General features: G+C 34.0%; 1 protein-coding gene and 1 non-coding gene across 2 annotated transcripts; one reads left to right on the forward strand and one right to left on the reverse strand.

Annotated features, from left to right (window-relative positions):
• The first annotated feature begins 7,883 nt into the window (after positions 1 to 7,883).
• LOC146872982 (uncharacterized) lies at positions 7,884 to 9,214 on the forward strand. The gene is made up of 3 exons (XM_085657438.1): positions 7,884 to 7,917; positions 8,509 to 8,705; positions 9,086 to 9,214. Exons 1-3 carry the CDS (start codon positions 7,884 to 7,886, stop codon positions 9,212 to 9,214), a joined length of 360 nt encoding a protein of 119 aa, XP_085513564.1.
• A 1,801-nt stretch (positions 9,215 to 11,015) lies between these two features.
• TRNAM-CAU (transfer RNA methionine (anticodon CAU)) lies at positions 11,016 to 11,087 on the reverse strand. The gene has a single exon. It is a non-coding gene; the product is annotated as a tRNA-Met (tRNA).
• Between the last annotated feature and the right edge of the window lie 2,717 nt (positions 11,088 to 13,804).

Genomic DNA, 13,804 nt, shown 5'->3' on the forward strand with positions numbered 1-13,804 from the left:
CTCCAGGACAGCTTCTGGAGATAACTATTGGAGAGTAAAGATGCACGGATGTATTTGAATATACATATATACTATATACATATTATATAAATATGATATGTATATATAGATACATATATATATATATGCTATATCTACTGTCTTATACATACATAGTACTACCGTATAACGTAGATACAGCTTGCACGATCGCTTACTTGTTTGCTTGCTTGCTTGCTTGCTTGCTTGGTTGCTTGCTTTTATACCGATAGAGAAATACACTGACTTTTGATTTATTAGACCACATTCTACCTTCAAGCTTCTTCTGGCCCTATTTATATTCCCCGTACGACGAGCATCCATCTTCTAACATCCCATCGCAAGCTTCTCTTAATCTCGTGCTCGATATCGGACCTCTTTTTTTCTTCGATATCGGTCAGGTATCGCAAAGAGACATATACTATTTTTTCTTGCATCGTTTTGTTCTCTAAAAATAGATGCTTTTCTCTTTCTGCTAACAAGGAAACATCGACGAACTCGTGATACGATTGATGAAATTTTGTGATAATATTTTGATTTAAATTAGTTTCTTTGAATGAAATATGATTTATTTTTTTTTTTTTTTTATATGTAGAATTTAGAAAGAACAATTTTTAATGGAAGATTCTATAATGGGGTATCAAGAATTGTGAATTTTTTTGTAGAAAAAAGATTTCTTTTTTTAATGAAAATTCTTTCATACCTGATTACGCCATTTTGATATTGGTTTTTTACAGGAATAAAATATGGTATTTATGAGATATGTAGATTTTTATACGATTTAAAAAGTTATAAAAATTTTTATGAAAATTAGTAATTTATAATTAGTAAAGTGATCTACTCTTATTTTTCCTTTAGATTGATTTTTTTTTCTTTTACATTGATCGAGATCGATCTTGTAGGTTCGAAATTGAAGTACAGCGAAAGACTTCGTCGAAAACTCGCGTGCGAACTCTCGACTGTCTTACCTTTTAAAGGATACCCTTGGAATGATTATCTCACAAATTGAACGGCACGTCGGAATAATTACCGTTGAACGATTCGACCCTTGTACTCTAACGTCGCTTTGAAAAATCTCGTAACCCTTCCCACAGTTAGATGAACACGATTGCAAGCGTGTGATTTCGTTCGAAGTAACCAAAGACGGTTGGTAATCGTTAATCGATTAAATATTAGTTTAATTATTACACTTCAAAAAAGATCATCCATGTACAATTATCAGTTTGCAATTGTACTACTTAATCGTGGCAATCACAAAACTCAAAAGCAATAAATTTTCATCGTAAATTGAAACGTAAGAAACAGTAAAGACTCATGCATAACTCGTGATTGCTGAATCAATCGTGTACCAATCGCGTGTTCGTAATACGATCAGAATTCGAGAGTATAACGACTCTATTCTTGACCGTCTTGAAAATTTATTTCCTTTCCTAAGATCGCCATCGGCTTTTCGTTGTACTTATACATATATGTATATGCATATAACAACACACCAGTTCCTATCTACTATCTCTTCATAACGATAAATCCTTTCAACTAGAGACAGAGAAGAGGAGATATGAGTATGAAAAAGAGAAAGAGAGAGAAAGACAGAATGAGAGAAAGAAAGAGAAAGAGAGAAGGAAGTAGGTACTGTAATCGATACCTCGCGACATAGAGGAAGACGGAGGAGTAGAAATCGTACGGAGAGTGCGCAAGTATTGAACGATTCGAGAGGAAAAATAGTAGATATATAATAGAAGTAGTTCTAATTATGTAAATCGGATTCATAAAGTAGATTTCTAAAAAGATATTCTCTTAGATTAGAGAAAAAAGAAATCGATTTACTTTGTCCTTAAAAAGATCAAATTTTTTTTTGAACCTAGACACTTGAACATTCAAAATGAAATAGACTGGAACTTGGATTATTCAGTAATGATAGATTCAAAAGCTATCTCTTCTTACGATCTAGTATTAGAAAGCATCTTAAATATAGATTAACCAAATAAAATATATTTAGTAATTCGGACGTATCGTGTCGTGAGAGATATCGTGATATTTTGAAAGAGAATTGAAGAGAATAAAAAGATATCGATTGTCATAAGCAATCGTACAAAAATTTTTCCTTGACAGAGCCAAAAAAAAAAAACTAAAATTCAGGTAAATACATTGTCTCCACCGAAGAATCGATTTATAAGCATAAAGATTAAAACGACGAGAACTAACGAAAATAGCCGGGACTCTTCTCTGACGTTCTATCCTAAGCGATACGAATTACGACAAATTCGTATATCACGTTGATGCATAACATCATTCCATCATTGCACTGCTCTGCAGAAAATAAAGCTTAAGTAACTCCTCGTGAATCCATCGGATCATCGGCTGCATTGCAGATTTCAACGTTGGTATTACACCTAACTGTGGTCTGCTAATCTCTTGGTCCATGTTTTCATCGTGGTGGCGAATCACTCCCATCAGGAGGTAAGCGTGGTCCAGGTGCGCGGAGAAAAATGATTACCAGACCGTCGTACACCGACGCCAAGAGGCTCGTCCCTGAGAAAGAAAGAAAGAGAGAGAGACAGAGAGACTAAGATAGTTTCTCTCTATCTCTTTCTCTCTCTCTCTCTCTCTCTCTCTCTCTCTCTCTCTCTCTTTCTCTCTCTTTCTCTCTTACTCACTTGGCACAAACCAAGGCGGATGCTGCAGGGACGCGAGATTCTTGGCAACCAAACGGTTGTCTCTCTAAGTTCGTACCACCATAAGGATCGCGGTCGTCGGATGTTTATATTCGTGATAGTGCCTCTCTCTGTCCCCAAATAACCGGCGGACCTATGGCGACCGATTCTCGTGGACGCTTCGTGCTACGATGCATCGGCCGACTCCAAATAGCGACTCTCTCTCTCTCTCTCTCTCTCTCTCTTTCTCTCTCTCTCTCTCTCTCTCTGTCTTTCTCTCTCTGTCTTTCTCTTTTTCACTCACTCACTCACTCACTCTTTCTCGCCCTCTCGTTGAGAGGAAAGAAATATCGTCACGATCCACGGTAATTTGTGTCCCATCCGCTGTGGTACAAATTAACCCTAATAGCGTCCAATGTCGAAAATTTCGCTTAGTTTGCTTGTATAACTAAAAATATCGATTCTCCGTTCGATCATCGAATTTAAAAGATTGATAAAGAAAAAGACAGAAAGACAGAGAGAGAGAAAGAGAGAAAGAGAGAGAAAGAGAGACAGAGAAAGAAAGAGAGAGAAAGAGAGAAAAAGAAAAAGAGAGAGAAAATCATCATGATAAATTAGAATATGTATTACTCCAACGTCATCTTTGGTTGATCCGTTGTTCGATGAATCCTCAGAAGACGAAAACTTTAGAGAAGGAGAAATCCAAGCAAATCTCTCCTCATAGAAAATAGAAGAAGTACTCTGCGCTGAGGAATCTTGGCGCCACCGATCTCACTTACGATGCTCGATTTTTCCTGCGTACTTGTCGGCCGTTATGCAATGTCGCGGAGGACGATCGTTATTTCGGGCAGCCCTTTGCCGAGCCGAGTCCGAAGACGCTTATAACTCGCTGGAGAGCCATGTATCTTCTCTTGGTAGAGACACCAAACGTGTTCGATTGCATAATGTCTTCTTTGAGCGGACCGACCGACGACTCGATTCCAACAGATAACGCACGAGTTAATTAATTCGATAGCGCGAGTGGTGCGTCCTTTCTCTTTTATCATTCCGTTAAGAAGAGAGTACGAAATTTGCTCTACGAATCTACTAATCCTTTCACGTTATTCGGTATTTAAATTATTTTAAAACTTTATACAGAATTAACGTTATGTTTAGGTATTTGTTTTATTGAAATAATTTCATGTATAATATTTCTTTCTTTCTGTTTTTTTTTCTTCTTTGCAAGAATGGTATATCACGAACGAACTAACATAAATATATTTGTTAAAGATTTTTATTGAAATATACGTTATACTTAATTTGATTAAAATTAAAATTAGTTTCAATATTATTTTATCATGATATAGTTTGGGAGAAGTGTTCTTAACGAAAAATGATTTTAAGGGATATCTTTTTTGTTTCTAATTTTTTATTTGTTTTTATTTTTTATTTTTTTTATTTTCTTCCAACCGTTCATAATTAAATCCCAGATATAGCATCGTAGAAAATTAAAAAGAAAAGAAAAGGAAAACTAAAGAATGTTCGAAATTTATTATACAATTGCAAGTTCATTTCGAATTAAATTTCGATTGTGTATGTGTTTACATACTCGATATAAGACTTTGTACTCGGTTTTATTCATTCTAGGGTAACGTTCGTGTTCGTGACACGCCTATCCAATATCGTTTGCCACGATGTTCGCGCCGTAATTATTCTACAAGAAGGGGCGCGCTTCAATGCACGCGAACAATGCATGCACGCGTAAAAGCATTCTGAAATTTATGGACCGCCGACGATTCTTCTCTCCCTGGCCATCTCCCGTAAACGATTTACATTTTTTTCTTCCATTATCCTTTCCACGCTTTCCTCCTAAATTCTATTTGAATTCGACTAACCATAACGACTCTAACATTTTATAGTATGTCTAAATTATGCGCATAAAATTAATTTAACCCTATGTGATCTAATTTTACTTTTTACTCTATTATCTTTTCTTTTTTTTTTTTCATTACTAAAAAATAAAATTAGTATTACGATGTACTCAATAGGTACAACTTGTATTTAATTTTCGATATGAATTAAGAGAATTAATTTTATGATCAAAAAAGAAAGAAATAAATGAAATAAAATTCAAGATATGCAATTTCAAAGTTACGTGACGTTATAGATAGTTCAAGCGATCAGTATCATTTTGTAGAACGCGAGTATATTTAAAAATTTGCATATTTGCATTAACGAGATATACCATCAATCAAATACATACATCAAATTACATACATACATATAATTAAAAATAATAATAATAATGAAAGTAATAATAATAAAAAAGAAAGAAAAAAGAAAGAAAAACGCTAAATAGATTACCATTAAATTAATTAACCTTAACGACTAATCAACGGATAGGATATGTATTTACCTGTACACATGGAAGTGTCTCAAAGGAACGTCGATCATTTTCTCTCATTACAGAAATCGACCTCGTAAATCGAGGATGACCTAAGTGGATATTCCCAGGTCGGTCTGCGTCCTTCGTAGAAGTTCTAATCACCGAAATGACACGCTCGACGAGGAAGAGTTAAATGTATGTGAAAAAAGCTGCGTTCGCATTCCGCTTCGTTCTTATTCGCTCGACAATAACGTCGTCGTCGTCTTCTCGATAGAAAGAAAAGGGAGAAAGAGAGATCAAGCAAACTTCGTCTCTTCACGATCTTGTCTTCTAACGGTCATAATGCTTGACCGTTAAGACGAGCGTATTAAACGCAACTTTTTCATCGCATCAAATTCAACGACGACGACGACGGCGACGACGACGTTGACGACGTTCAACAAACGCGTTTCTCTTATTCTGGCTATCCTTTAATAGCAAAGTATAGTCCTTTCTTAAATACACCGTCTTATGATTTATTATCGCCGACGACGAGTGGCTCTTCTCTCGATAACTTCTTTAGCCACGACGTTAGAGTTAGAGACACGCATTAGAGAGTTTCGTTCTTGGTGAATTCGACGTTGCGTATCGGCACTGAAGAGAAAGAGAGACAGAGACAGAGACAGATAGATAGATAGATAGATAGATAGAAAGGGAGAGAAAGAGAGAGAGAAAGAGAGAGAAGGAACGAGAACGGATTCGGAACCGAGTGCGAGTCGTGGACCAGTTCCAAAGTAAAGCCAGGCGGCATTCATCACGTTTGGATTATTCGCCTGGGATTTCGCATCTCGGCTCGTCTTTGCGCTAAATTTATATGCTAGCCATCGTTATATGTAACGTCCAGCTTCTCCCTCTCTTTCTTTCTCTTTCTATCTATCTATTTATCTATCTATCTATCTCTTTTTCTTTTTAGTTCATTAACGTACATCATCGATGGTAAGAATTAAACGAGCTTATAGATCAGATACTTATCTCTTTCTTTCACTGTCTCTCTCTCTCTCTCTCTCTCTCTCTCTCTCTTTTTCTCTGTCTGTTTTTTTTCTTTCTTTCTATTTTTCCGCAAAATTTCTTTTGAAGTAACTCGTCCTCCTGGTCGGATCAGTGGCAGAGCAGGCACGCGCAAAGTAAACTTATACCTCTAACGGTCGCTTAACCGTTTCATCGAACCGTTCTTCCGCGTATGAAATGGATTCCGAGGGATCGAGAAGAGAAGAGAAAATAGATGATCAGAAATCATGGTCGTGCCACGAGTAACCTTGCAACAGGAAGCCAGAGGCTGTTCAGTATCACGGAACGTCTTCGGTTGCCGATCAACCGCAAATCTCTTTCTCTGATGCTTATTTCCATCTAACTCTATCTCCCTTTGTGGATATTAGTTGACGCCTCTATACCGTCCAGACAAATAAAATGTTTGAGTTTCGCGCGACCACGTGGTAGGTAATTTGAAGAGATACTCGAGATATATTTACACACACACACACATACACACACACACATATATATATATATATATATATATAGAATAAAGAGAGAAAGAAAGAAAGAGAGAAAGAAGAGAAGAGAAAGGTGATGCTGTTCACGGAAGAGGTGGGACTTTATCATTTGTGGTTGCATTATTTTCTCTTTCTCTCTCTCTCTCTCTCTCTTTCTTTCGTTATAACTAATTTAGATTTATTTATTACATATTTCTTTTCCTTTTCATTCATACAGTTTTTTATAGAATTTTAAGATTCGCTTCGATGATTATGAAAATGATCTAAGTCGAAAATATACGATTTTTTAATTTTTCTTTAATCATCTTTCTATAATTTATTGTATATCGTTGAAATTAATAAAAAGAATATTAACTTCTTCGTTAAAGTAAATCGATAATTCGTCATTTCTTTTCTATCGTAAATTATGCTCATTTTTTATCGAAATGCGTCTTATGCAACCCTATCGTATTAATCCAGGAACGAACCGAAATGCCACGAAGAAGGCGCTCCAACTTCATATGTATGTATTTATGTACGTATATACCTACATACATATATATATTCTCTAGAGGTAATCTGGAAGGGGAAAAAATCGCGAGAGAATCAAATACTTGCGTAACTCAACACGAATGAACGCGGGCTGGGATTTATGTAATATTTATCCGACAGTCATGGATAAATTTCCATGAATAGATCTTTACGAAACGATGTCTCGAGTAAATCGATTGCATCGCGTATAAACTCGGAAAACGGCGTATCGGGAATGCGTTTTACTTGTCAATTGCAAGATTATTGCATATAAAATAAGAAAGTCGATATATTATAGAAAGTACATATTCTTTAACGCAATTCAAATATATCGATGATGTAATATCATATATTTAAATATTATGTAGGATTATTGAAATAAATCGATTTGTTTTAGATGGCAAGTCTTTAAAAATGTAACTTAAATAAAAAATATATAAAATTTGGATTCTTAGTTAATTAATGTCATATCGGTTTACATTATAAAGAACTTATATGTGTGTGTGTGTATGTATGTATGTGTGTATAATTTATGCCACTTTTATAAATAGAAATATTAATAGAAATATATCTATATTACTTTCAAATTCAACATTTTAATCTAAATTGATTCACACGGTATATGATTTCAAAGTTAATTTACATGTTATAAAAACGAAGATCGTTAAAATGTAAAACAAAAAGCTGCGAAAATCCTCTGACTTCTCTTATCATGTTTATCATCAAGTAAATCCCACGTTTAACCTAAATTTATAAGTCGAAAAGATACTTCATCTGAAACTTTTTTTTTCTCAATCGATAAGGATGAATGGAAAATTTCCTGTCGATATCGCGAGATGTGAGTAATCTCTTCCGTATTTTAACGCTTCAGTGCATTAAGACGGCCTTTTAAATCACCACTATACACACATACTATATATATAAAGTGTCACAAAGAAAAGTATCCACTAGGATTATCAGATGAGATTTAGTGATTTTTTCGAAAAACGCCGGAACAGGTCAATTTTATTTTCGAGGAGGACAGATCCTTATCATAAATTCACTCCCTTTGAGCTAATCTCGTAAAGAATCTGACAATACCCTCAGAAACGTTAAACGATAACAGGAATCAAATGGTATATCATTTGAAAGAGCTTTTAATTTTATTTACAATAGTACTATTATTTTAAATTTCGAGTTTAATTATTTTTCTATTTCTAAAAGATTTTTGTGCAAGTTATTATCCCTAAACTGGGTGAATTAATTCATGGACTTGTCTTCATTGAAAAAAAAATTGAGCCGTTTCGATGTTTTTCGAAAAAATCATTAAATGTTGTAATAATCTTGTCGGATACTTTTCGTTGGGACACTCTGTATATATTTATATACATATGTATATGTATACGAATGAAATAAAAACAAAGAAAATGCATTTAACGCGTGTATTCAGGCACGTTACTACAGAGGCTGCTGTTCATTGCGGTGGACAAGAGACACGGATACTCCGGAGAAATACGCGATACCGTAGCTTCCCGATATTCTCAAATTTCTACGAGCAAGAGACAGTTATCCACAGACCGTTCATCTACCGATTCGATACCGTACGAGATTCCATCGAAAATTTCTGAACCAATAAAAACTCTTCTGGTAAAGCCCCATATCGATTTTTATTAAAATTTATTTATTAATATTTATTGATATTAATAAATCATAAATAAAATTTCATCACGTAGAAATTTTACTTTGATCACTTTAAGGAAATTAATTTCTATCAACTTTTCATGTAACATCGACTTTTTCTTTTCATTCGTTCTTTTTAGTTTTTTTTTTAAATAATATATCGCAATGAAATGTTATAAAAATGTTTATCATTGTTAAAGAAAAAGTGATTAATTAAAATAATTCATTTACGATCATTTAACGTCTACTTCATTTTTTGATAACATATATCTACATATTTGTTCTATGTTCGACTTATCATACATCATATTTTTTTTTGTTTTTCATTTGTTTTTTTTTTATAAAAGAAGATACCTTTGGTCTCTAAAATTCGACCGGAAGATCGACCGATGATACAGATAGTATCGAAAAAGGAAAAAAACGAAGGAATCGATGAGATTTTAGCAAAATGGAACGTCCACAAATCTAAAAAATAAAACAAATATCTTGTCCCTTGAGTATATTTTTTGTGATTATTATTAGAAATATCTATGTAAATTATTAAAAGTGAAGATACTTCGTTCAAAGAAACATGTGGATGTGATTTTTCTATTTTCTTTTTTACGAATATGATTTGATCATTTCGTTAATTTTTAATGCCAATCTATTTAAAACTTCAAGATTCTACATTTTTTTATTCTTTTTTTTTAACTCGTCATATGATGAAAGCAAGCAAACGCGTGCGAGTCTCTTTAACGGTAACAACGAGCCACGCGACGCGCGACCCGAACGGATCCGTTCTTTCGAAGGCGAAACTTGCGTTCGAACTGACGAACGACCAAACTCGAATACGACGTGTCCGTATTAAGTAATGTTGACCTTAGGGTTGTGCCTTTGAATCGTTATCCTTCATAAAGAATCTTTCTTCAAGAAATATGAAAGTAGCATAAGTTGAAAGTCCGATTACTTATTTCGTATATTTGAACATTATGAAAATGTAATACAATTAAAAATGAAATATATAAATTAGATCACATTCATGATTTTCTATTCGTTTAATAATTAATAGAAAATGTAGAAAAAGTTTGAAATTTCATTTTATGGTTAATAAAAAACGTAGAAAAAATCTGATTATTTATTTTGTTTATTAAATCGATTTACATTAAAATAATATAATACAATTAAAAAGAAATATACGAATTAGATCACATTCATAATTTTCAATTCATTCAATGATAATAGAATATGTAGAAAAAATCTGATTATTTATTTTGTTTATTAGATCGTTATTACATTAATAACGTTATTACATTAATAACTACATTATAATAATATAATACAATTAAAGAAAAATATATAAATTAGATCACATTCATAATTTTCAATTCTTTCTATAATAATAGAAAACATAGAAAAATGTTTATTTATTTTATTTATTAGATCTATTTACATTATAATAATATAATACAATTAAACAGAAATGTACAATTAGAAACATATATAAATTACATGTAAAAAAAGAAAAAGAAAGAAACAAATGATTACTTCTTTACAATCCACTTTATCCTGTTTAACTATTACAAAATATAAACTTAATATAATATTAATATTTTATATATCTGGTAAATATTTTTTAAATCACTTTCATTATACGAATAAAAAAGGCAAAAATCTTTTTACGGTACACAAAAGTCGGAAATAATTTCTGGTGAATTTATTACAAAGACTCGATAACAAATTTATGCGTGTATAGGTGCCTGCGTACGTGCGTGTGTGTGTATGTGTGTATGTGTGCGTGTGTAAAGAGCTCTTACATTTCTCGCCACTCGAACTCTTTTTCGACGTATATTAAAGCGGCGCTCCTCTCGGAGAGGAGGCCGCGACACCCATCCATGAATTTATGCTCGTGAACTCCGGTGAACTTCCGAACCCGTTGTCTCGTCTCCTTCTTCGAGGACAATGACGAAGGAATGGCGGCATCCATCGCAGCATGCGTGTCGTTGCCCACGAATACGACCGTATCTCATTCGGTACTCTTACGGGACTTTAGGGTGGTCCGCCTGTTCCTCGTTTCTTGTATTGCAAATTACACTTCCGCGACTTAAAAACCCTTGGTCGTTTTCGAAAGGATGACTTCGAACGAATGGAACGCAGTCTTGTTTCCTTTACGAACAAGAAAGAGAAACATAAATCGTAATGCGTCTTTACGATCGTTAAAATTAAACTACGGGATACAACTGCATTCAGTATGCTTCGTTTTCTCCTAAAAAAAAAAAAAAAAAAAGAAAAAACATATTGTAGCAGAGCGTGGTTTCGATCCACGGACCTCTGGGTTATGGGCCCAGCACGCTTCCACTGCGCCACTCTGCTATTGTTGAAGGGCTTCTCAGTTTAAAGAAAACTGAGCACACTTTTCTTATATTATATTATAACATTTTCTGCATATGATAATAATGATTATATACATAAATTCTCTCTCTCACTCTATAAAAATATTATTCGGACAAAATCATAAATAATTACGCATTTATTATACTATCGATGATAATAATACTATATATGACATATACTATGATATATATATATATATATATATATATATATATATATATATTAATAATATATATATTATAATAAGAAAAACTTTTAAATGATATAAATAATATAAAAAAAATAAACTTTCTAATCGCTTCCGTTCTAATTAATTTGCATGAGTAAATATCAAACTACATACCTTATATTCATATACAAACATTTAAATGTATACACTTTATCCTTCAACTCTTACAATCCATTGTTTGTAATTCCTTTTCTAAACGTAGTTAGATTTATGTGCTATTTGAAAAATTTATTAACGAGAGATAAAGAAAAAGAGAAAAAGAGAAAGAGAGAAAGAGAAAGATAGATAGAGAGAGAGAGAGAGAGAGAGAGAGAGAGAGAGAGAGGCAGAGAAAAAAAGAGAGATGCAGAGAAAAAGAGAGAGATACGAACTCTTTGCACGAAGGCAAATAAGGATCTCGTGCGATCCAGGTGCGCTCCTTTTTAAGATCCGCGATCTTAAAGCAGTCTCTCGCCCTTATCCTCGTCCCCATCCCTCGTCTCTCTTCCACCTCCTTCTCCTTCTTCTCCTCTTTTTTCTTTTTACAAGAGCCTTTCTCGTGCTCTCAGTCTCCCGCACACTCGATGCACTTCGTCGTGGCACGTGCTCGTTCTCTCGTGGTCCAGCGCGTTACGCGACCTCTCCGAGAGGAGACCGAGGGCGTACGACCTATTATAGCATGCTTACGTACGCATACTCACACATACACACATACACATTTGCACACACAGATATAGTTGAAGAAAGGTGGGCGAGTTTTCGCGAAGTCGTTACTCGCGCAAACGCTTTAAGAGGCGGCTTTTAACAAAGCGAAGCTTGCCTTCGGTTTAGCTCTCGCTTCGGTGACCAACACCCTCTCTTTCTCTCTCTCTCTCTCTCTCTCTCTCTCTATCTATCTATCTATCTATCTATCTGTCTATCTATCTATCTTTCTCTTTTTCACTCTCTTATTCGTCTTTCGCTTCCTCCTGACGTCTGACTAAGCGTTCTATTTCAAAACAGCCTCTGAGGCTGAGTAATCCTTACTTGCGCGAGTAGTCACGTGGGTCCTCACACACCGAGGTGTCCGCGAGGATATCCCGGAAATTGAAACTGAAATGACCAAGACGGTATCTTCACATATATTATAAAATAACACGTAATCTGTCTAATATACAAATATGTATATGTATCTAGATAGACATTAAATGTTTATTATAATTATTGTAATACTGTTAATGAGATAGAACATTCTTTTTAGAAAATTCTATTACTTTCTCAGTTTCAATATATCGTTGATAAGTAGCTTGATTTATCGTGTTTGTTATAAATAACAGACGTATCTATATCGGAGATAAACAACATGAGATTTTTTACATGATGCAAACTGTAAAAAAAGTAAAAACAAAAATAGAAGTTTATTTGTCTGTAATGCATCAGTTTGATTATGTAACAAATAAAGATATAACAGATTATTTTTATTTCGTTTATTTTCATTTTTCTTTTTATTTTTTCAAGTTTTCTTTTTTTTTTGTATTTTTATCAAACTTATTTTCATGAAAAATGAAGTAAAATAAAATAAAATAAAATAGAAATTTCTTTTGAACGACCTTGGTTGCTTATGTCGCGAGCTTAGATCGTCGTAGATGCATGGAAACGTTATTGGATCGTGGAAATAGCTTTCTTATTTACTATCCTCTGTAAGACTAGGCGATATCTTGGTGCAACATAGAGCATTAAATCAAAGTGCATACTCGTGTATGGGTGGTGCGTAGAGAGACCGTACTCGGCGAGCTCGATTCGACGGTGCACTTAACAAGTCGCCCACGTGGCCCGCATCGATCGCGCGACACCGATCCATGAGGAGGCTGTGTGCATGCTTGTAAACGCAAGTCGAAGTGCATTAGAAGAGAACGGTATGCACGTCTACCTTTCTGTCCTCTCTTTTTCTTTTTCTTTTTTTCCACTTCTTCTTCTCTTTTCTTCTCTTCTCTTCTTCTATTTTCTCTTTTTCTTTTCTTTTCTCTTCTCTTCTCTTCTCTTCTCTTCTCTTCTCTTCTCTTCTCTTCTCTTCTCTTCTCTTCTCTTCTCTTCTCTTCTCTTCTCTTCTCTTCTCCACTCTTTTTTTCTCTTCTCTTCTCTTCTCTTCTCTTCTCTTCTCGTCTTCTTTTTCTTCTCGCACCTTTAATGTCGATAGATGTGTTCTCGGATGACGAAAAAAGAAAAGAGCTCTAACGATACCAAATCGAGTAAAGACACGATGTATGTAAGTAGTACGTGTTTGTACAACGCTTTACAACGTTCTCTTAATATTTTAAACAAATACGATAGAAAGAAATTGTATAGAATTCTTTCGTATTTATGAAAGATTAAAAGGATCGATAGGGATCTTGACATAATATTAAGGAACAAGTAATGTTATTTAATTATTAATTTTCCTTTTTTCATTTTTTATTTATTTATCGTAATTATTGGTACACGATTATAACAATTGATTACGTATTCATTA

The sequence above is a fragment of the Vespa mandarinia genome, chromosome 5, assembly GCF_050613455.1.
Source record: "Vespa mandarinia isolate Hongniang chromosome 5, ASM5061345v1, whole genome shotgun sequence".
NCBI lineage: Eukaryota > Metazoa > Arthropoda > Insecta > Hymenoptera > Vespidae > Vespa > Vespa mandarinia.

Coding starts and splice junctions, on each gene's coding strand:
- LOC146872982 (XM_085657438.1), top strand. CDS start 7,884: ATGAATGGAAAATTTCCTGTCGATATCGCGAGAT. Junction 7,918..8,508: donor TCCTGTCGATATCGCGAGAT/GTGAGTAATCTC, acceptor GCGTGTATTCAG/GCACGTTACTACAGAGGCTG. Junction 8,706..9,085: donor AACCAATAAAAACTCTTCTG/GTAAAGCCCCAT, acceptor TTTTTATAAAAG/AAGATACCTTTGGTCTCTAA.